Genomic DNA, 24,244 nt, shown 5'->3' with positions numbered 1-24,244 from the left:
TTCCTCTACTGAACAGCAGAAAAATACTTAATGCTCATACATTCATACTAATTACAGGTGAACTTGCACCTCCTCCTAAGGTGCTAGAACATAATCAAGAGAGCACCTAATAATGAATTAAAAAAAATAAATCAAAGAAAGGTGACAAATTCAAGAAAAAAAACTGAAATGGAGAAGGGAAGCCATGGGCACGAGAGGAAATCAGGAATACGAGTTGAGCATAGGTTAAAAGTAAGGGGAGAGGGAGAAAAACTTACCATCATGCCATGGTCTGAACTCTGCCCCACCCCCGAATCCATATGCACGGAGCCATTATCTGCTTCAGATGGACCTGTGGCTGTTGCCGCATCACTACTGTCTGCTAGCATAGCCTCTGAAGTTTCCACCCCAATTCCGCTCTCCGACGGTTCCTCCTGCTCCACACGAGGCGCCGCATCACTGCTGCTCTCCACTTCATTCTCCTCCACTTCCATGACGAGTTTTGCAGGGAATCCCAGTCTTCACCTGAAGGAAAGCAGGGATGGTAAAGCGGAATCTCAAATGACCAGAGAATACAAAGATTAGGACACTCATCAAGCCCAGAATATTGTAGATTCCTGTTCTAGTGTATTCTACTGTGACATCATAACTGTGGCTCAGAGAATACTAATGCATGGGATTTAAGAAGTTTAAAGTGATTGAAAATGGCTTAGTGTATGGTTAGAACATAAGATGTGCCATGGCTGAGTCAGACCAATGCTCCATCAAGCCCATGATCTTATCTCTGACAACGGCCAGTCTCTTAGAAGTACCAGTCAGATCCCAAATAGGAAAGCCCTTTCAATGATGTCCCCTCCTGGCAGGCAAAGGAGAACTTGCTAAGGTTATCTGGCTAGAATGGGTCTGTCCAATGGAAACACAAAGCTTTTAAAAACTCAGATATATTACTGGCCTTGACCACACTCACTGGTAGCAATTTCTGTAACTTAATTATACATTAAGAGGGAACATGCTTTACAAAATTAATTTTAATCTGAACACGTTGAATTTTGGAGTAATACCCTTGGTAGCACTATTGATACTATTGCCCTTTTGCGGCCTGTTAACAATTTTTCTCACCACTCACACTCCTGGTATCATTGGAGCCTTCATCTGCTTAAGCGTAAAATCTACAATGTAAAAAGGCTCAACGGTTCTATTACACTGAAGTCACTAAAGCTCGGAAGTCTTATTACTCAGTTTGTTACTTCTGCACCTAATAGTCCTAATAGACTTTTCTCCATTATATCATCTTTATACTCTAGGCAGGATGATAGCATTCCCCATTCTCTGGACACCAACTTATTCGCTCAATGTTTTAGCTCTAAAATTCTTGATCACTGAAAACAATTTGATTCCCCATCCCTCTCCAGTGCTACTATCGGGTTTATTCCCAATCAGGATGCTATTGATTTTTCCTCCTTCCCCAGCACTTACTACCGATTTTAATCTGGTATCTTCACCTGCTCCCCTTATCTGCCTGGGTCACTCCTGGTCTGCTTTTAACAGCATTACCTCTTCTTCTTCACTCACTCAACTTCTGACTTCCTCTGGAGCTACTACATTCTCCTTGGATCATTTTCCATCTGCCTGGCTTTCCAATCTGGGACTCCTTCCCATTCTTCATTCTATTTTTTTTTATCATAGTTTAACCTCAGGGGAGATGCCCACTCTATGGAAAGATGCTCTTGTTCACCCTCTTTTTTAAGAAGATTCTTAAAAAACCCAATCTGAATAGTTCTATTCATTCTAATTATAGTCCTGCTTCAAATGATTCCTATGCTTCCAAATCTTGGAACAAATAGTTTTTTTCTCAACTGCTACAACATATGGAACACAAATTTTCTTCATCCCCAACAATCTAGATTCCACCCAAGTCTTAGAACTGAAACACTCATGGCTGGTCTCAGTGAATTTCATAGTATTATTGATGGGGGTAACTATGTTTTGGTAGTATCTCTAGAGCTTTCCTCCGCTTTTGATCTTGTGGACCATTCTTTCTCATCTCACAACATAGACTTTCTGGAACAGTTCTAAAATGGTCTGAGTCTTTTCATCATTGCTCCTTTTCAGTATGTACTCAATGGAATGCTTTACATATTGAAATGAGAACTTTGGGAAGTTATTCTCTTTTTAGACGTGCCTTGGCTTTTCATAAATATCTGTTTTAAACTGTATTGAAATCAATGCTTTATTGTATCTACTCTAGATGGGAAATTGTAAACTGGATTTATTTCTCTTTTGTAAATCGACTTGAGCTTGGTTGGTTAAACGGCCTATAAATGACCATGTTAAATACAATTTTCATAATCTTTACCTTTACCACTTCACTGTGGTATTCCACAGGGCTTAGTGCTGTCTCCTCTTTTCAATATTTTCTTAAATCCTTTAACATTAGTCCAAACACATGGTACCTCAGCTTATTATGCTGACGACATCCTTCCTATTGCTCCTTCTCACCCTTTATCCCTTGATCTCGCCTCTCTACAAACCTGCTTAGATAACATCTCCACATGGTTGCAGACCAATCAGTTGGTCCTCAACCCCTCGAAGTCCATTGCATGCTAGATCACTGGTCATTATGATAGGACCCTGTGTGCTCCTCTTCTAGCAGGTTTAGCTATACCTTTAGAGGATTCCTTTAAATATCTGGGCATTATTATCAACCAATGATTATCTTTTGATCTTCCGGAGAGTGATGTTGTCCAGCACTGTTTCTGGGCACTGCATCAATTTCGATCCATTCACAGTGTCCTGGACTCAGCTCAGGTTACTTTTCTCTATGCTACAGTTTTATCCTGCTAATGTGATCTATGCTGGCATCCCATCATATTTTCTTGAGCGCCTTCAGGCAGTACAAAACAAGGTCATCCGCTTAGTCTCTTACGCTAGAAGATTTGACTATGTAACCCCCTTGCCCATCTATCATCACTGGCTTAAGGTTTCCTACTGTATTCAGTTTAAAGTCTGTTCTTTGATGCATAAGACCTTATACTGAGGTTGTCCTCCATATCTGGTCTCACTCATATTTCCTTTTGCAACCCCTTATTTCTTGCATTCATCTACCAAGTAATGTTTGGTTCTTCCACCAGTTTCTATAGCTCACTTAGAATTCACTACTAACCTTCCTTTTTTTAGGCTCATTCCTTTGGAACTCTCTACCCAAAAAGCTACAACTTGAATCTGCTTTCCCCCAGTTCAAGGCTGCATTAAAAGATTTACCCCCTCCCCACCCCTTTTACAAAGCCGCACTAGCAGCTGCCAGTGCAGTAGTGCCGACACAGCCCATTCAAAATGAACGGGACGTGTCAGCATTGCTGCGCGGCTTTGTAAAAGGGTGGGTTACTCTTTACTTTGGCATTTGGGCGCAGAGTCTGAGAGTAGCTGATAACACAGGTTAATCTTCTTATACTTATTTAATTCCTTTTCCATTTTTCTGCCTTATATAAAATGGAGTTCCTTTCTTTTTATGTTTCTCTCTTTTGTGAAGTCTTTTTTTTTTTTTTTTTTTTTAAAGAAAGGTGGTATATAAAATAAAAAAAAAAAACATAATATTTAGTTTCACTGGGTGTTGTTCTCTACTTCTAGTACTATTGCAAAGAGTAAACAACCATTCCCAATCAACTTGTGTCACACTATTCATGATTTTATAAACTTCTATCATGTCATCTTTCCACCAAGCTAAAGAGGACTAACCTATCAATAGGGAGCAGTTCTATCCCCTTAATCATATTTGTCATCGCCCTTCTGTGCACCTTGCCTAGTTCTATTACATCTTGAAACAGGGCAACCTGAACTGCAATTCAATACTCCAAGTTTAGTTGCACCAAGGACTGATAAAACGGCATCATAATATCCCCTATTTTGTTTTCAATTTCTTTTCAAATAATTTCTAGCATTATCTTTACATTTTTTAAGCGTTATTTCAAAATACTGTCCACAATGAATACCAATAATGCAATCCATTTCATAAAACAAAATGAGTTAAGTTCAATGTACACAGTAGGGAAATTTAAAAAAGCCATCATTGCATTATGTTTTAAAGACAATAATACACAATAAAGATTTATTAGAAAAGTTTTTCTACTGTAATTCAACTACAAGTATGAAGAACTAACAATTTGTGCACACAGCTAATATAAAAATGGTGATTTTCTAATATGCAAAATGCTATTAAAAATAGTGAGCAAAATCTGTTGTGCTACTCAAATTCTGGGATCAAATCACTAAAAGTTGGGATCTTGTCTTCATAATAAGGGATTTCAATATCTAATTAGAAAATAAAACATTCCGCATTTCATATAATCAATAAGAGACACATTGACAGGCTACCAGTGACCTATCACAAGATGCAAAAAATCTCACCTCATAACTCTTATGTTGTCTAACAATTAAGGGCTCCTTTGACTAAGGTGTGTTAATGGATTTCGCATGCGCTAAATGCTAAGAAGCCCACAGGAATAGGCTTCTTAGCATTCTGCGCAAGCTAATCATAGTGGGGATGGGACGACTTTCCTATGAAGAGAGGCTGAGAAGGCTAGGGCTTTTCAGCTTGGAGAAGAGACGGCTGAGGGGAGATATGATAGAAGTGTATAAAATAATGAGTGGAATGGATCGGGTGGATGTGAAGCGACTGTTCACGCTATCCAAAAATACTAGGACTAGAGGGCATGAGTTGAAGCTACAGTGTGGTAAATTTAAAACGAATCGGAGAAAATTTTTCTTCACCCAACGTGTAATTAGACTCTGGAATTCGTTGCCGGAGAACGTGGTACGGGCGGTTAGCTTGATGGAGTTTAAAAAGGGGTTAGATAGATTCCTAAAGGACAAGTCCATAGACCGCTATTAAATGGACTTGGAAAAATTCCGCATTTTTAGGTATAACTTGTCTGGAATGTTTTTACGTTTGGGGAGCGTGCCAGGTGCCCTTGACCTGGATTGGCCACTGTCGGTGACAGGATGCTGGGCTAGATGGACCTTTGTCTTTCCCAGTATGGCACTACTTATGTACTTATGTACTTATGTACGTGCTAAATCCATTAGCGCACATTGGTAAAAGGAGCCCATAGATCGTTAAGTCCTCCAAGAACATGAAAATACCTGCTGTACCTGAACAACTCACCTTGAGTCACAACTGAATAAAGACACAAGCTACATCCCTAATCTTCTGAGATCACTCGTTCCTACTCCATATTCAAAGCAATATCCAGACTCATCAAAATATCAACTTATTATTTAGGGCGGTGCTTCTGTCTTAATCCTATGCTGTCCTACTATATTTTGAGCCTTTTGAAAATAAAATCATGGCCTTCTTCTCTGCTTTCGAGTTATACCCGCACCCACTCTTTGGCTGTTCATAACTTCCATGTTATCAGCGTGATGTTTTCATAGGATTCTGATCAAATCAGCAGAGATGTGCCATAAGTCATTTACAAACTGAAATGGTTTTGAAGGCACCCACCATTATGAATATAATATTTCCTTACGTATTAAGAGAACAATTTTTAATAGGACAGGGGCTTTGCAATCCTGAGGGTAGACTTCAAGCACATTCTCAAAGACAACACCACATGGGGTTTCCCGTTGAAAATTCAGCCAGCGGTGCATGGGAAGGTACAACGGAGCAGGTGCGAATGTAAAGTACGCACAAGGATTTCAAAATTAAAGTCCTTTATGTAATTTCTGTTCTATCACCTCTCACAGACCCTTCCCTGTTCCTAACTTTTTGACACAAGTAAAAAGTACCTAGTCCAGAGCTTGTCAATCTTTATGTGGCTGTGACCCTTTGATAGCAACAAAAAAAAGAAAATGTCTTTGTGACCCCCGGAGGGTCAGAACAATAATACACCCATGGAGAGTCCCCAAATGTAGCTTTTGTGACCTCCATTTGGGATCCTGACCCCACAGTTTGGGTACTTTTACCTGTACTGGTGGCAGGGGTAATTTTCTGTATTTTGTTTTATGAAGATAAAACAGCAGATTACCCATACAAAGCACTTGAAAATGATCCTCTAAAAGGGCAATTTTCAAACAAAATTGACTGTCTGAAAACTGTCCTCCCTGAGTATGACTAAAGTTTCACATGATATTCTAAAGCACATCTACCTTTACCCATATTAATAAGAGGTGTTCCCTGGGAGTATGTTTAGGTAAAAAAAAAGGAAATGTGTTTCTAAATGGAATTTGCAAAAAATCCATCTGCAGTAGGTATGTCGGTCTTGCAGGAACTTTCAAAGGAAAAATATATGTGGTCTTCAAGTAAAATCATATGGAGAGATTGTGCCAATCCAGTTTGAACATTGCTCCTCGACAGCATAATTTTCAAACTGTACATTTTGGAAAAGTCCACAGTACTTTTTACCTGCAGGCTTCGCCCAGAAGCTAAACTTGAAGAAATCAAGAATTGCTCTGAATGTAAGAAAGTCAAGGCAGACGAGGTAAAAGGTGAGCTTGAATAGGAGAAAGGGAATGGGATGATAGCAGGGCAAGTAAAGTCCAGTGAAATAGGCAGCAGGAATTGTCTGCAGTAGAAAGTGATGACTGAGCTTATAAATGACAGAATGGATGCCTGCAAGGGAGAACCAACTGAGGAAATGGGTGGAAATGGACTCAGAGAAACAAGAGTGATAGGCAGTCAACTCTGGAACGCCATACCGAGACTCATTAGAACAACCAACAAACTTCTACCCTTCCAAAAGTTGCTGAAAACATACCTCTTCAAACGAGCCTATTCGGATGACCCAACTTAATCTAATTACCTAAACCACATCTCTAAACCAAACCACTAGCATTAACCACACCTCATCCTGCCCCCATATCCCTTCGTCTTCTCATTCCCCACACAATTTGTATCTCTGTAAAATGATGTGTCTATATCTTTTGATATCTCTGATACACCTTATTCCCTTTTATTGTAAGCCGCACTGAACCTATGTCATCTCTGTCACACTTTGTTCCCATTTATTGTAAGCCGCACTGAGCCTTCCATCGAGCGGGAAACAGCGGTGTATAAATGCTACAAATAACTAAATAAATAAGAAACCTTACTCTCGAGAGCCAAGTAAATTCTGTAACAAAGAAAATGTTCTATTCAATGTGGAAGCTCAAATGATTAAAACCTTTCTTCCCAAGAGCAACCTTTCGAAACCTAATACAATCAACGGTCCTAAGTCATGCAGACCATTGCAGTGGAATCTACGTGGGTTAAAAGAACAACTCACAAAAAAACTCCAGACCGCCCAAAATACAGCAGCCAGGCTGATATTCAGCAAAACACGCTTCGAAAGTGCCAAACCCCTTTGAGAAAAGTTGCATTGGCTCCCAATCAAAAAACGGATTATATTCAAAATCTGCACCTTAATCCACAAAATCATATACGGCATAGACCCAGGATACATGACAGAACTTATAGATCTGCGAATAAGAAACAGAGTCAGATCGTCAAGATTATAACTAAACCTACACTACCCAAACTGCAAAGGACTGAAATACAAATCAACATATGCATCCAGCTTCTCCTACATAAGTGCACAACTATGAAATGGCCTCCCAAAAGCTGTGAAAACAATCCATGACCACCTGAACTTCAGGAAATCACTAAAAACCAACCTGTTCAAAAAGGCCTACTCCAATGACCCCACGTAAATCTCTTCACCCGGAAACACAGCATGACTATGATCGTACTGGACAACATGCAACCCTCATCCCTTCCGACCCCCCACATATATCTCATTCGATCACTATTCAACCTTGTATTTGTTATCAACCGACAGGGCAAACGCCTTTGACGGTACTATGTAAGCCACACTGAGCCTGCAAATAGGTGGGAAAATGTGGGGTACAAATACAACAAAGAAATAAATAAATAAGTTTGGGGGAATAACTTTCTTCTTTGTTATTTTAGGAAAACATAGATTGGTTGTTGCCTTTTTGAAGTCCAAGGCACCGGCAAACCTACATTAGCAAAAAAAATGTAGCCCACCTCTGTGGCGTCAGGTAATGCTGAAAGGACTCACAGGAGGATATGCAGTTATGTGCTGCATGCTACCTGTTAATTTCCACATCCTGGGACTCGTGGAGGTGTATTTTCAAAGCACTTAGACTTACAAAGTTCCATAGTAACCTATAGAAGTTTGTAAGTCTAAGTGCTTTGAAAATGAGCCCCATAGTATACAGGAAAGAGAGAGGCATGTGTGACTATGCATGAGCTCACACAGCAGCCATTGCACATTTTAAGAGCACCACTGGTGACTCTTGTGGCTGGAGTGTGCTGACAGCACAGCACAGATGATGGTCTGAACCTCAGCATCAGAAAATGGTGACTTTAGATTTGATGCCACACTGTTTGGAAAACACTGGTATAGAGGGTGGCAGGGAATAAAGGAAAGGAAAAGGAAATGTTATGATGGAGAACTCGAGATTAATCATGTGAACCTTGTCATGTCATAACATAGCGGAACATAGGATAAATCAGTCATTGCCTGGACAAAGAATAAAAGCGTGCGAGTTTGGGGAGGGGCAACTCTGAGAAGGGAGGTAAGTATGGTTTAGATATACATAAGCAAGTCACTAAATGTGGAAGGATCAAACACTCTACCACACCATTTCACTTTATCAATATGTGTCCAGTATCAAACACATAAATGGCAAGAGGCGTACTCACTCGCAAATGCGCAGTAGAGACCCTCTCTGTCCCGCCCCCGCGTCAATACGTGATGACGGGGGCGTGACAGAGAGGGAACCTGCGCACCTGCGAGTGAGGGAACCGCCATCGCCACCGCTCCCCCCCCAGGGGTGCCGCTTCACTCCCCCCACCCACCCGGAGTCACCGCCGCCACCCACCTCCACCCGGCCCGAGTATCTGGCTTCACTATTCAAACCGCCGGAATGCAGCACACAGCTCATCTGAGCTGCCGTTGGCCTTCCTTACCTGCCTGTCTCCCGCCCTCGCCGACGTTAAGTCACACGAGGGCGGAACACATGCAGAGAAGGAAGGAAGGCCGACGGCAGCTCAGATGAGCTGTGTGCTGCGTTCCGGCGGTTTGAACAGTGAAGCCAGGTACTTGGCCCGGGTGGACGGGTGGCGGAGGGGACTCCGGGGGAGGGGGGGCTTTCAAACCCCCCCTTCCTTTACTAGCCCGTTTTACGGGTTCAACGGCTAGTATATACACTATTCCATTTATTTTGCTTTTATACAGAGGAAAAAAAAGTCTCATGTCAAAAGGTTTTAGTTGCAGCAGTCACTTGCTGCGTGTTCAACAGCAGCTCCTTCTGACTAGGACCAATCATTGGCCAAAAAACCTCCAATTTTTGTGTGTATAAATGCTTACATCACTCTACTACGTGCTTTATGATTATTTACTATTATTTATTATTGTCAGCCTCCAAATCTTCTGCCCACTTTTCTTATAAAAATTAATCATGCAGTGGGAAAAGTGGAAGCACTTGTCTCTCTCTCTCTCTCGGGTATCCCAAGAACCTGTTTCACCACGGGCTTCATCAGGGGAATTCTTTAAAATTTGTTACTGCTCCGCTTTAAATCACATATCCCGCAGATGTCGGCATGAGTGGGGTACGTGAAGTAAAGCAGATCACTAACAAATTTCAGTTTTGAAGAAGTCCCCTGACGGGAACTCCGAGAGAGAGAGCCAAGTGCTTCCGTTTGTTTTCCCGCTGCACAATTCATTTTTATAAGAAAAGTGGGCAGAAGATTTGGAGGGTGACAAAAAAAATTTACCCCTTGTAAATAATCATAAAGCATGTGGTAGAGTAATGTAAGCATTAATATACACAAAAATTGGAGTTCTTTTGGCCAATGATTGGTCCAAGACAGAAGGAGCTGTTGTTGAGCAAGCAGCAAGTGAATGCTACAGCAAAACCTTTGACTGCTGAGGCCTTTTCCCCTCCTTTTCCATATAAAAACAAAAATAAACATAATGTATATACATACAGGATACATACAGGAGTGGAGGAGTGGCCTAGTGGTTAGGATGGTGGACTTTGGTCCTGGGGAACTGAGGAACTGAGTTCGATTCCCGGCACAGGCAGCTCCTTGTGATTCTGGGCAAGTCACTTAACCCTCCATTGCCCACCGCATAGAGCCTGCCATGAGTGGGAAAAGCGCGGGGTACAAATGTAAAAAAAAAAAATGGTGTGGTAGATCATTTGATCCTTCCACGTTTGGTGACTTGCTTAACATTTATTTGGTGGAAAGTGGATTCCACTGTTTATTGGCATAAAGAGACACATAAGAACATAAGAGAAGCCATGCCGATTCAAACCAGGGTCCATCAAGCACAGTATCCTACCTCCAACAGTGGTCAGTTCGGGTCACAGGTACCCGGCAGATCCCAAGTAGATCAGTTTCTCATAGCTTATTTCAAGGAGTAAGTGATGGCTTTCTCAAGTCTTCCTGGCTAACAATATTTTATGGACTTGTCCTCCAGGAACTTATCCAAACCTCTTTTCAATCCCACTAGGTTAGTCATCTTCCAGCAACAGATTCCACAGCTTACTTATGTGCTGCATGAAAAAAAAAATAATAAATACTTTCTACAATATCTTTTCCTGGGGCAGTGTCTGCAACGGGTTAGTTTTGTGCATACCATGACAGTAGTGAAAGTAAATCCTAAACTAGGTTATGTGGACTATGCTCTCAGTCTTCCAAATTAACTGCTTGCATTGCACCAAAGAGAGTTTCCGTCTGCAGTTCATAAGATGTAATATGGACAGGCAACTTAATCAAGGTGTGCCTAGATTTATTTTTTTAGAAAGCTTTCGACAAAGTCCCTCATGAGAAACTCCTAAGAAAATTAAAAGGCCATGGGATAGGAGGAAGTGTTCTATTGTGGATTGGAAACTGGTTTAAAAAAATAGAAAACAGGATAAAGGAGAAATTTGGTCTTACCTGATTATTTTCTATCCATTAGTCTTTCCCACTATTCCAGAACCTGTGGAATAGCTGTATCCATCAACCAGCGGGTGAAAACAGAGAACTAGAAACTCAGCTGAGACATCTCTCTTGGCAAAAAGTCCAGATCCTCAATATTTACTTAGACAAGCAATACGGAGAAACTCAGAATAAATACAACAACCTTAAACAAATCACTTACCTACCATTAACCAGACAAGCAAACATGTAGACTCTCTCTCATCTCTTATAGAGAACAAGAGATATACAGGAAGTACCATGCAAGGTGACAGTCAATATTTGACCCATTACTTCATGTTCACTAAACATCTCAGAAGCCTTGCACAGGCCTCTGGAATAGTGGGAAGGACTAATGGAAAGGAAATGATCAAGTAAGACCTAATTTTTCTTTCCATTACAAAGCTTCCCATTATTCCAGAACCTGTGGGATCCTGGCCCCGCCAACCTGAGGACCGAAGCCCCATAACTGTTTTCTGAGCAGACCACAAAGTCCACCCTGTAGTGCTTGGCAAAGGTATACAGGGTTCACCACGCCACTGCCTTGCAAATATCTGCCAGAGACAGGCGTACAGCGACATCCCACCCAGGATGTCGCTGTACGCCTCACAGAATGAGTCCGCAAGGCCTGAGCCTGCTTCCCTGCAAGCAAATAAGTGGACGCGATAGTCTCCTTCAGCTATCTAGCAATTGTGGACTTGGAAGACATTGAGGCCAAAGCCTCTGTTTACCAAAAAGCACAAAGTATGCCCGATTTGCGAAACTCATTCGTAACTTCCATATGTGCGTACTGAGCGTCCTCTTTGCAAAAAGGAGGGAAGTTCCATAGATTGGTTGAGACAAAATGCTGATACCACTTTCAGAAGAAAGGAAGGAACTGTGCACAGGAAGACCCCCACCACTGAAAAGCAAAGAAAGGGATCCCGACATGAGAGTTTGAAGCTCTGAAACCCTACGTGCCTACACAACAGCCACCAAGAACGTTGTCTTAAGCATAAAATCTTTCAAGGAGGCCTTCTGGAGTGGCTCAAAAGGAGGCTTCTGAAGAGCCCAAAGGACTAAATTAAGGTTGCACTCTGGGCACAGAGTAAGAAAGAGAAGCCGCAAGCAGCCCACTCCCTGCAAGAATTGGATGATATCCAGGCAAGGAACAAGAGACATCTACTGTAGTTGGCCGCTGAAACAGGCCAAAACCGCAACCTGAACTTTTGGAGAACCCAACATCAATCCTTTCTGAAGACTTGCTTGGAGAAATGTTAAGATGTGCGCGATATGAGCACAGAAGAGATACACCAGGCACTGAACATCTTCCACACTCTCACATACGCCATGGATGTACAGCCTTTCTGAGCCTGAAGCAAGGAAGCAACGACCAAATCAGGTAACCTTCTCAACTGAGCCCTTTCAATGGCAAGCCATAAGACCAAAGGGGCACAGTTGGTTGTGTACCTGTGGAAGACGGAGACGACCCCTGTCTAGCAGGCGAATCAGGTGCGCACACCAAGGCCTCCATGTCAAATCCGAGGCTAAACTAATTACTCAACCCCAGTGTAATATGATCTTTTTCAACATGCAGCCTATGATGGGTCAAGTACAGAAGACATACAGTAGATCTGTCTCCAGCCAGGGCAGCAACAGGGCAATGATCCCCATCAAGCACGGTTCTTTCTAACGGCAGAAGATCTTGGGCACTTTAACATTCCCTTTCATCTCCATCGTCCAGAAGCACAGAACCCCATTGGTCCACTATCAGCTGAAACTCCAGGCTGAATAGATTCCATTCTCCCAGTTTCTTGGAGTGCAAGCTGAGAAAATCCGCCTCCACATTCAAGGACCCTCCCAACAAGCAGAGAAGATTTTTCTCCACCCAATTCATGAGGAAAGGCTCTTTCCACCACTATCAGACTGCAGGTTCCACCTTGCTTGATGATATAAGCCACAGCCATCGCATTGTCAGTGAAAACTCGGACTAGGGCCTCCGCTAGAAAGACAGTAAAGTCGTGTAAGGCATTCCACACTGCCTTGAGCTCCAAGCGATTTATCAACCACTGAGACTCCTGTTCTGCCCAGGTGCCTTGTGCCAGATGGAACTTGTAATGAGCTCCCCAACCTAACTTGCTGGCGTCCGTTGTCACAGCTGGAAAAGAAGAGCTCCATAGGAAACAGGGGAGAGTTGACGGGAGGGAAGAAGGAAATGCATGGAGAATCAGAGACAGGGCTCTAAAGACCTCCAGATATGACTCTGCAGACTCAAGCCACCCGCAAAGCTCAACTGGGGACCAGCTGACCAACTGGACTAGAAGCAAAGCATTCAGAACCAGAGGCTGAAAAGTGTGTCCATCCACCTACTGGAGATAGAAAACAATATGGAGGACTGGATGCCAAAAGAGATATGTCTCAGCTCAGTTTTCAGTTCTATATTTCCACCTGCTAGTTGATGTCCACAGGTGCTGGAATAGTGGGAAGCTACATAATAGAATAGGCCACAGGAATCTATACTGGGACGGGGGCTTTTTTAACCTATTTATAAATTCTCTGGAAATGAGATGACACAAAAATATTCAAAGTTGTTAAATTGCACGTGGACTATGAGAAATTGGAGGACAACCTTAAGAAATTTGAAGACCGGACATCCAAACAGCAGATGAAATGTGTAATGTGGACAAATGCAAAGTGATGCACATTGGGAAAAGTAATCCAAATTATAGCTACTTGATGTTAGGTCCCACATTAGGAGTCACCACCCAGGAAAAATCTAGGTGTCATTGTTGACAATATGATGAAATCTTCTGTTCAATGTGTGACAGTGGACAAAAAAAGCAAACAATGTTTGGAATTATTAAGAAAGGGATAGAAAATAAGATAAAGAATAAAATCTCTGTATTGCTCTATGGTGCAACCTCATCTTGAGATACGGCGAACAGAATTGCACACAATACTCAAAAAACATACAGTGGAATTAGCAAAGCTTCAAAGAAGGACAAACAAAATTATTAAGGGGGATGGAACTCCTATATGAGGAAAGGCTTAGGGCTCTTCAACTTGGAGAAGAGACAGCAAAGGAGAGATATGACAGAAGTCTACAAAATCCTGAGTGGAGTACAAGAGGTATACATGAATCAATTGTCTACTCTTTCAAAAAGTACAAAGACTAGAGCAGTGTTTCCCAAGTTCAGTCCTGGAGTTCCCCTTGCCAATCAGATTTTCAAGATATCCACATGAATATGCATAAACCTGATTTGCATACACTGCTTCTATTATATGCAAATCTCTTTCATGCATATTCATTGTCAACTGGCAAGGGGTACTTAAGGTACAGACTTGGGAAACACTGGACCAGGGGACACACGGTAATAGGTGGAAATACTTTCTCACTCAAGAAATAGTTAAACTCTGGAATTTGTTGCCAAAGGACACGGTAACAGTTGTAAGCATATCTAGGTTTAAAAAAGGTTTAGACAAGTTCCTGGAGGAAAAGTCTATAAAGGGCTATTAAGGTAGACATGGGGAAAGCCACTACTTATCCCTGGATTGGTAGCATAGAATCGTACTACTATTTGGGTTTCTGCCAGGTACTTTTGACCTGGATTGGTCACTGTTGGAAGTAGACTATTGGGCTAGATGGGCTAGTGTGACTATCCTTATGTTATCTCTTTTTCAAGATGAACTCTCTCTATCCTGTTTGAGAAGAAGTGCTCCACCCCTTTTCTACTTCTGCTATATCCTTTTTTTTTTTTTTTTTTTAAGATGGGGAATGCACACAATACTCAAGGAATGGTCTATTTAGAGATATAATGAAATTCTAGATTTGTTTTTTCAGATAATCCCAAACACATTGCCCACAATGATTCCAAGATCTTTTTCTTGGTTGGTGTCACCTCATTCCAAATCCAGCATTTTATACCTACAGCTGGGATTATTTTTTTTCCTTTATGTGTCATTTTGAAACTGTCCACAATGAATTTCATCTGCCATTTAGATGCCCAATCTCCCAAAACCCTCATGCATTGCTCCTTTCTGCAGATAATTTATGAATAAATTAAATAGCACAAGCCCCAATACAGAAACTAGAGGGCCCCTTCACGAAAGTTTATCATGTGCTAATAGACATTAGTGCATACTAAATGCTGCATGTCCTATTTTATACCTATGGGTCACGTGGAACTTAGCACATGCTAATGTCCGTCAGTGCACACACCAAACTTTAGTAAAAGGACCTCTTGGACTGGAGTGGAGTAGCAGCCCAATGGGCTGAGAACCTGGGGAACTGGGTTCAATTTCCACTGTGGCTCCTTGTGACCCTGGGCAAAATGTTTAATCCTCCATTGCCCCAGGTACAATGCCCCCCCCCCACCCAAAAAAAAACAACTTAGGTTGTGAGGCTACTAGAGACAGACAAAATACCTGTATATAATAATAAATGTAAACTACTTTGTACCACAGAAAGGCAATATATCAAATCCATGTTCCCTAGGGACAGATTTCCACTGGGAAAGCTGACCATTCAGTTGTACTCGTTTCCATTTAACCAGTTATCAGTCCATAACATACTTCTTCCCAACTCATGAATTTGTAATTTTCTGAAGAGTCTCTCATGAGGAACTTCATCAAATGACTCCTATTAAAAATCCCAATCAAAACACGGTCATGTCAGGTCTCTTATATACCAGATCTATTGGACAATATCAGTCCAAAGTTTTATTGTAAACTATCAACAGGTCTGGAATATAAAAGACCCGACACAACCGTGTTTTGACATGTGTCGCCTGTATCAGTGGTCTGCAATCTCTCAAATGCAAATTTGTACACAACGATCACGCGATCTTTTGTTTTGATCCTTTGCAAGAGAAGCACGTTTCTTTAAACTGCACAAAACTGAAGGATTGCTTGAACTGATCATTGTGTGCACATTTGCATCTGAGAGATGCACTTTCTAACTTCATTGTGTGCCCCCTAGTCCTAATATTTTTGGAAAGCGTAAACAAGCAATTCACATCTACCCATTCCACTCCACTCAGTATTTTATATACCTCTATCATATCTCCCCTCAGCTGTCTTTTCTCCAAGCTGAAGAGCCCAAGCCATTTCAGCCTTTCATCATAGGAAAGTCGTCCCATCCCCTTTATAATTTTTGTCACCCTTCTCTGAACCTTTTCTAATTCCACTATATCTTTTGAGAGATGCAGCGACCAGAATTGCACACAGTATTCAAGGTACAGTCACACCATGGAGCGATACAAAGGCATTATAACATCATTGTTTTTATTTTCCATTCCTTTCCTAATAATACCTAACATTCTATTTGCTTTCTTTGCCGCCACTGCACGCTGAGCAGAGAGTTTCAAAGTATAGTCAACGATGACTCCTAGATCCTTTTCCTGGTCCGTGAATCCTAACGTGGAACCTTGCATCACGTAGCTATAGTTCGGGTTCCTCTTTCCCACATGCATCACTTGGCACTCTCACATTACACATCATCTGCCATTTGGATGCCCAGTCTCCCAGTCTCGTAAGGTCATTTTGCAATTTTTCACAATCCTCTTGCGATTTAACAACTTTGAATAACCTCAGTAGTTATTCCCTTATCTAGATCATTTATAAATATGTTAAAAAGCAGCGGTCCCAGCACAGACCCCTGGGGAACCCCACTACCCTTCTCCATTGAGAATACTGACCATTTAACCCTACTCTGTTTTCTATTCTTTAACTAGTTTTTAATCCCCAATAGAACACTACCTCCTATCCCATGACTTTCCAGTTTCCTCTGTAGTCTTTCAAGAGGTACTTTGTCAAACACCGTTTGAAAATCCAGATACACAATATCGACCGGCTCACCTTTATCCACATGTTCGTTCACCCTTTCAAAGAAACGTAGTAGATTGGTGAGGCCCTTCACTAAATCCATGTTGGCTTTGTCTCATTAATCCATGCTTTTGTTCTTTATAATAGTCTCTACCATTTTGCCTGGCACCAACATCAGGCTCACCGGTCTGTAATTTCCCGGATCACCTCTGGAACCCTTTTTTAAAAATCGGCATTATATTGGCCACCCTCCAATCTTCGGGTACCATGCTCAATTTTAAAGAGAAATTACATATTATTAACAATAGTTCTGCATGTTCATTTTTCAATTCTATCAATTATTATTATTACACTTGTACCCCGCACTTTCCCACATAATGCAGGCTCAATGCGGCTTACATAGTAATTTGAAATACAAAGTTAATAGAATTTTAATACTCTGAGCATTTGCTGTTACGTAATTGAACAAAAGCATGTCCTTAAATTATTATTACACTTGTACCCCGCGCTTTCCCACATAATGCAGGCTCAATGCGGGTTACATAGTAATTTGAAATACAAAGTTAATAGAATTTTAATACGCTGAGCATTTGCTGTTACATAATTGAACAAAAGCATGTCCTTAAATTACTATTATTATTACACTTGTACCCCGCGCTTTCCCATATAATGCAGGCTCAATGCGGCTTACATAGTAATTTGAAATACAAAGTTAATAGAATTTTAATACGCTCAACATTTGCTGTTACATAATTGAACAAAAGCGTGTCCTTAAATTATTATTACACTTGTACCCCACGCTTTCCCACATAATGCAGGCTCAATGCGGCTTACATAGTAATTTGAAATACAAAGTTAATTGAATTTTAATACTCTGAGCATTTGCTGTTACATATTTGAACAAAAAACATGTCCTTAAATTATTATTATTATTATTATTACACTTGTACCCCGCGCTTTCCCACATAATGCAGGCTCAATGCGCCTTACATAGTAATTTGAAATACAAAGTTAATAGAATTTTAATACGCTGAACATTTGCTGTTACATAACTGAACAAAAGCATGTGCTTAAAAATCAGACTACACGAATTTGTGTCCATCTGTGTGTCTATATATACGGGTGTGTCAATGTCTGCACGTCTGGGTACACATGTATCAAGCTCCATGTCTGTCTGTCTATATGTGCCTGTGCAAGTATGTATGCAAATACACACACATACAAAATAATATGGGTGCGTGTCAATACAGAGATATCAAGTCTCACGCATTCGGGGACCCGGGACACCTTCTCTTCTCTCCTCCCCTCCCCCGCGATATGGCATCTCACCTTCTGTCTTCCGCCCTCCCCCCAGTCCAGCCTGTCTCCCCCACCTCTCCTCCCCGTCCGCGGCTCAGCATCTCTCCCTCTACTCCTCTAGCCCGCCGCCAGCGCTCCAACATTTCTCCCTCAGGCTTAAACTCCCCGCTCCCTACCTTTAAACTTGCCTTTGAGGTCGCCAGCGACCGGCCCCGGAACTTTCCTTCTCCTCCGTCCCGCCCCCTCTGACGCAACTTCTTTTCCCATCGACCGCCTCCCACACTCCCTCCAGCGCGACTTCCTGTTTCCGGCAGAGCGAGACACTGCCGAGGGAAAGGCGTGACGTCAGCGGTGGGCGGGACGCTGGAGAAGGAAAGTTCCTTCCGGCCGGGGCTTGAAAGACAAGGAGACGTCAGACGTACTGGATAGAGCAGAGGGACTTTGAGTATGTGCTGCTGCCTCCGTTTTGCCTCTCACTGTACTTGGCGAATGAGATATCGATGCATCGGGTCGGCCTCGTTGACGTCTCTGTGTTGGGATCGTGCGGAAGTTGGGTGCAGCAGCAGATGTCCTTGGAGAATCCCTGAGGCGAGAGCTCCCGTTCTGCCCGGAATCTACTATTACTACTACTTGACATTTCTATAGCGCCACTAGGGTTACGCAGCGCTGTACAATTTAACAAAAAAAAGGGGGGGGGGCAGTTCCTGCTCAAAGGAGCTTACAATCTAAAGGACAATAGAAATCAAACAAAATAAAACATGGAAAAGAAAATAAGATGATACCTTTTTTATTGGACATAACTTAATACATTTCTTGATTAGCTTTCAAAGGTCGCCCTTCTTCGTCAGATCGGAAATAAGCAAATGTGCTAGCTGACAGTGTATATAAGTGAAAACATTCAAGCATTACTATGACAGTCTGACAGGGTGGGAGGATGGGGGTGGGTCGGAGGTATGCATGGGGACATCAAAGCATATCATTGATATTCTAACAGGATGGGTGTGGATAGGTGAGGGGTGGGGTGATCAACAGAGACATACAGCTTTATGGTTTATAATGGGCTAGGAACCCCAGATCCTTGTTAAGTCCTTTCTGTTGGGTGTTAAAATATTCAATCATTCTGACTTCAAAGGTCTTACGTTCTTGTATGGTTTTAAAGTTATCTTTCAGGATTCTCGCTGTGAAGTCACTGGTACAGTGTCCTGGTCCTGTAAAATGTTGACCAACAGGCGTGGGAACCCTACTGGCACCAGTATTGTTCATGTGATGTCTATGTAAATTGAATCTTGTCTTAAGCATCTGGCCTGTTTCTCCAATATAACACGGCTACCACACTCCTCTACTTAATCTAAAGGACGAAATGACAAGTTGGGGTAGTCTGGATTTCTTGAATAGTGGTTAGGTGCCGAAGGCGACATTGAAGAGATGGGCTTTTAGCAGGGATTTAAAGATGGGCAGGGAAGGGGCCTGGCGTATGGAATCGCAGTTTGACACCGGCCTTGCGCAATTTATATATGACTCAATTTTCTTAGTAATGTGTTAGTATTAGCATAATATTTTATTTTTATATGCATCTAGTGTTTTACAAAATAATTTCATTTATATGAATGTTTCTTTGGTTCCTATCAAAAGTGATTTTTTAAATATTTTATTTGTTTATGTTTATTCATTATTTTTTGATTGTTTATTGTAATGTGTTTAATGCAGACCCCGGCCCTGACGCAGGTGCGGTAGGTCCGAAACACGGCCCGTGTCGGGTCTCTCTTCAATCAAAGTCTATTATTAAAGGATATTTTAATGAAAGAACTGTGTTCCCTTTTGTTTTTAAAGGCCCTGTTTAACTTTAACATTCCCTTATCTCTTGTTTGTCTGTCCTAATTAGATTGTAAGCTCTGTCGAGCAGGGACTGTCTCTTCATGTTCAAGTGTACAGGGCTGCGTAAGTCTAGTAGCGCTATAGAAATGATTAGTAGTAGTAGGAGCTTGCAGAGTGTCTCGTGGGCTCTTGTGTTGCACTGAAGTTTACGCGCGCTTGCATGGACTTGCGTATGCACTGTGCGTTCTCACACTTCTGCCTTTGCATCTGTAAATGCGGGACCTTTCTATGCCCTGTAGTTTTCTTTTAGTGTTGTTGTGATTTTGAAAAAACCTTTTAACCACTTTGAATGCAACTTCATAAAGTATCTTCTGTGTGTGAGTCTGGCATTTTGTATGTGTGGAAATTGTGTGGATGGATATTTGTATGTGTAACCATATGGAGCTTGTGTTCTTGAAAGTTGTATTTGGGTGGAGCTGTTGTATTCCTGCAGATTTTATTTTATAAAATAGCCATGCCTCCTACATTGGAGTACATGCACACAGTTGCACTGTCCTTTAAACAGGTGTTGCATTTGTGTGGGGACATTATTGTAGTAACTCCTTGTATAAAGGTAGCTAAACACATAGCTTGTCTTTATAAACAGTAGTGTGGGTTGATTTTTTTTTATTAGCTATAAAGTTATCTGAATATATAAAGGATATTCTTCCACTGGGCAAAATGTCTCTGATTCTACATCCATTGTGTCCAGAAGAGCAACCTGTGGTAGCTGCTTGATGTTGATTAATTTGTTCAGAAAGTCTGTGGTGTCTGGTATGAAGCTGTTTGTCTTGTGCACGAAAGGTTTAAGAATCCCTTCTATAAGACCAGATATTTCCTCTGTAAGTATGCCAGTACTAGGTATGATTGGTCTGCCAGGGTTTCCAGGTTTTGTGGATTTTAAGTAGCATGTAAAATGTGCACACAGAAGAGTGGTTTGGTATGAGTTAGTTTAGCTGTGGTTGTACTTGCTTTGGGAGTGTTATGATAAGATTTTTCTTTTTGTATAGGACTGTAAACTTAAAGCGGTAAATAAATCCTAATAAAACAATTAATGTGTTAAATGTTTAATGTGCATTAAAAATTTTAACACATGTTAGCGGGGCAGGTCTCACCTTCATCCACTATTGCTCTGTTTAACTCCCCCACTGTACAAAAAATTTCTGCAGTTTCTCTCGCCCGCTGTAGCATTGAAGGCAATCTGCTTCTCTCACCCACTCCAGGCCTTTCTCTGTAGTGTCCCACCTTCTCTGACAGAACTTCCTGTTTCTGGGCAGGACGCTACAGAGAGACTTGGAGAGAATTAGCATGCTTCACCTGCAGGTCAGAAGGAGAAAGGTGGGTGGGAGGGGGCAGAGGGTCAGAAAAAGGTGCCAGCAGAGAGATGTGGACCACGGTGGAGGGAAAGGGGTGTTTCAGGAATGCAGAAAGAGGTGCTAGGTGAAAGAAAGAGAGATATATGTAGACTGGGGGGAGGGGAGGGAGGGTTCAGGGGTGCGGGAAGAGATGCCATGAGGGAGAGATGCGGATGGGGAGGCAGTTGTTTGAGAAGGACAGATGCTGGAAATAGGGGAGATGGTGACAGTGTAATGGAGAGGAGGGCAAGGGGAGAGAAGAGATGGATTTGAGATGGAGAAAGAAAAATGGGTATAGGGCAGAAAATGACAGAGGAGGAAAAAAGAAATAGTAAATAGACAGGAAGCCCCGAGCACAGGAAAGAGGAACCAGAGACAGGGAACAAGATGATCAGAAAGATAGTCACCAGACATCAAAGGTAAGATAAATTATTTTATTTTTAGTGTAGTAATTGAAATATGTCAGTTTTGAGAATTTACATCTGCTGTCAATATCTTGCACTATACAGGAGAAAATGTGAGGGGGCGCTTTATGCGATTAATCATGTGATTACAAACTTTAATCAATGGTACAGCCCTAGTTTTGCATAATCCTGTGTGTGTTCCTCAGTCAGTTTCCTATCATATGTGTTGTCTGAGAACTGTCTGTGTCCTTCAATATATTTTTGTGTGTCCATAATCACTACAGAATCTCCTTTGTCTGCAGATTTGATGACAATGTTTTGATTATTTTGTAGGTTTTTTTTAATGTAGTTAACTAGAAATTTAGCAATGTTTATACTAAGACCTATTTTTCTTTCTTTTCCAGGATGCCCTGTGGGATGTTGGAAGTGATGGACTAGGATAGATATCCCTAAATGTGTTGGCCTTTCTCAGAGATGAGTGCATCCCTTGGGTGGTGTGGACCATCAAGGTCAATGTGGTGAACTTGGCCAATGAGCAAGAGCAGCAGATAGGACAGGAAAAAGTGGGGGAGAAACTTGGTGAAAAGATCAACATTCTGGAAGTGATGGATACCAATTGTCAGAGTTGGACAACGTGTTGTGTTTTTTTTTACCTTTTTTAAATTTAATTTTATATTTGTTATTTACAAGCATTACAATTTAAACTTGTACTGAAAAATGCTAAAGATATAAACTATCATTAAACGAAATTACACATAATAAAGAAATCGAAGTACCACAGTAGCATATACCAAGCCCAGAATAGGAGAAAGACAAGGACAGAAAATTAAGAAGTAAGTCAATGATTAACTAACAAAAAGTAGCTAAAAAGCACTATATTCCAGATTTACAACAGACATAAATCTTATACAGGACCTACACTCAAAGCTCTCTCTACTAGTAATAAAGGTGACTGGAAGTTTGAAAATATATTCCACAGAACGGTATTTTGAGTACACACATACATGGCAATTGTACAATGGTTTTGACAGACGTTTAAAGGATGCTGAGCCTTGTGTAAAATCTCAGTGGCGTATTTATTCAATGTGCATACACACCCCCTGTCAGACCCGGCCTCCCTGCCTGTGCCTTGAATCATCTCTGCTTCAGTCTTTGCCTGGGCAGTGGTACTCATAGGCTGCCTGCACTGGGACTTTCTGTCTGAACATCTCGCCCCTTGTGACGCAACTTCTGTTTTGTGAAGGGCAGGACTATTGAGAGAGCGTCCTGGTGCAGGCTGCAGACAGCCTATGAGTGCCGCTGTCCAGGCAAAGATTGGAGGTGATTTTAAGGTACCGAGGGGGTGCGGGAGAGGCTTCCACTCTTAGATTCCTGGCTACACTGCTACAGAATCTTCTATCAAGTTAGATTCACATGGCACATTTATCATCACTACAGGGAGGATTCTCTAGGTACAGCTGGTTACTGTGGCCCTTTACCAGCTTTTGGGAAGCTTTTGTAATTACACCAGCTACGGCTAATTACACAGGTACTGTGTAGCCATCTGGAATGGATAGAGCAGTTCTCACTTGAGAGGACATCGTATTTTAAGTCTGTAAACTTCTGACTTGGATCTTTTATGTTTAGAACTCATCCTTCCTTAAGTCACAAATGAGACAGATATTTCTGATAGTTGCAGCTGTCTACTCAAGGTCTGTAAACTGGAAGGGATCCCCAGAAGCTTAGCCAGCGGTGGGAGGCAGGGCTGGTGGTTGAGAGGTGAGGATAGTGCTGGGCAGACTTACGTGGTCTGTGCCAGAGCCGGTGGTGGGAGGCAGGACTGGTGGTTGGGAGGCGGGGAATAGTGCTGGGCAGACCTATATGATCTGTGCCAGAGCCGGTGGTGGGAGGCGGGGCTGGTGGTTGGGAGGAGGGGATAGTGCTGGGCAGACTTACATATGGTCTGTGCCCTGAAAAAGACAGGTACAAATCAAGGTAAGGTATACACATATGAGTTTATCTTGTTGGGCAGACTGGGTGGACCGTGCAGGTCTTTTTCTGCCGTCATCTACTATGTTACTATGTTTTTTTACTTGTTGACAGGTATCCTTCAGTCTTATATGTCTGAACTGTAGTGAATTATAAAAACTTTATATTATAGGACCTTATGTACCATATCCTTTGCACACCACTGCTGTTTCACAAAGCCTATTGATTTTAGTTGCTGCTCCTCCTGTTACAGAGCCCTTAATATTTTAAAAAAATCTCTGTTCCAGTGCCAGCAGCTTTTAGTATCACTTGAGGCTCCTCTTCAGACCTTTTCCCTGGACAGAAAATATCTCTGAAAGCTAATGTTGTTTTCCAGTTTTTCTCTCACATAATCTGGAGGAACATGGCAGCTGTTTCACAGGTTCGAGTCCTGCCCTATATAACTTGGCTGCCCTACCTTCAGATCTGAATAAAACGGGGGCCAGTGCCTGGCTCTGGTTAGACTGTTGTGAGCTTTGGCATAACAGTTCTGTGTTTGGAACCCCTGCCCAGCCATTTGGATCTGGGTGTTTTTTTTTTTTCTCTTTTCCCTCCTTTTGGTAGAAGTGTAAACTACT

At 41.8% G+C, this 24,244-nt stretch overlaps 1 protein-coding gene and 1 long non-coding RNA gene across 2 annotated transcripts in view; one reads left to right on the top strand and one right to left on the bottom strand.

Moving 5' to 3' along the window:
• The window catches only part of ZNF335 (zinc finger protein 335), a 70,512-nt gene extending 52,225 nt beyond the window's left edge, over positions 1–18,287 (bottom strand). The window contains 3 exon segments of the mRNA XM_030211343.1: positions 258–504; positions 10,326–10,539; positions 18,223–18,287. Coding sequence (XP_030067203.1) covers positions 258–473 — 216 coding nt within the window. The 5' untranslated portion in view covers positions 474–504; positions 10,326–10,539; positions 18,223–18,287.
• Positions 18,288–18,434: 147 nt separating this feature from the next.
• Positions 18,435–22,523, top strand: LOC115476402. Its single transcript, XR_003943174.1, has 2 exons — positions 18,435–18,491; positions 22,064–22,523. It is a non-coding gene; the product is annotated as an uncharacterized LOC115476402 (long non-coding RNA).
• The last annotated feature ends 1,721 nt before the right edge of the window (positions 22,524–24,244 follow it).

This window comes from Microcaecilia unicolor, chromosome 8 (genome assembly GCF_901765095.1).
Source record: "Microcaecilia unicolor chromosome 8, aMicUni1.1, whole genome shotgun sequence".
Classification (NCBI taxonomy): domain Eukaryota; kingdom Metazoa; phylum Chordata; class Amphibia; order Gymnophiona; family Siphonopidae; genus Microcaecilia; species Microcaecilia unicolor.
Note: the sequence above shows the minus strand (reverse complement) of the source record. Positions and strands in the feature narration are given on the sequence as shown.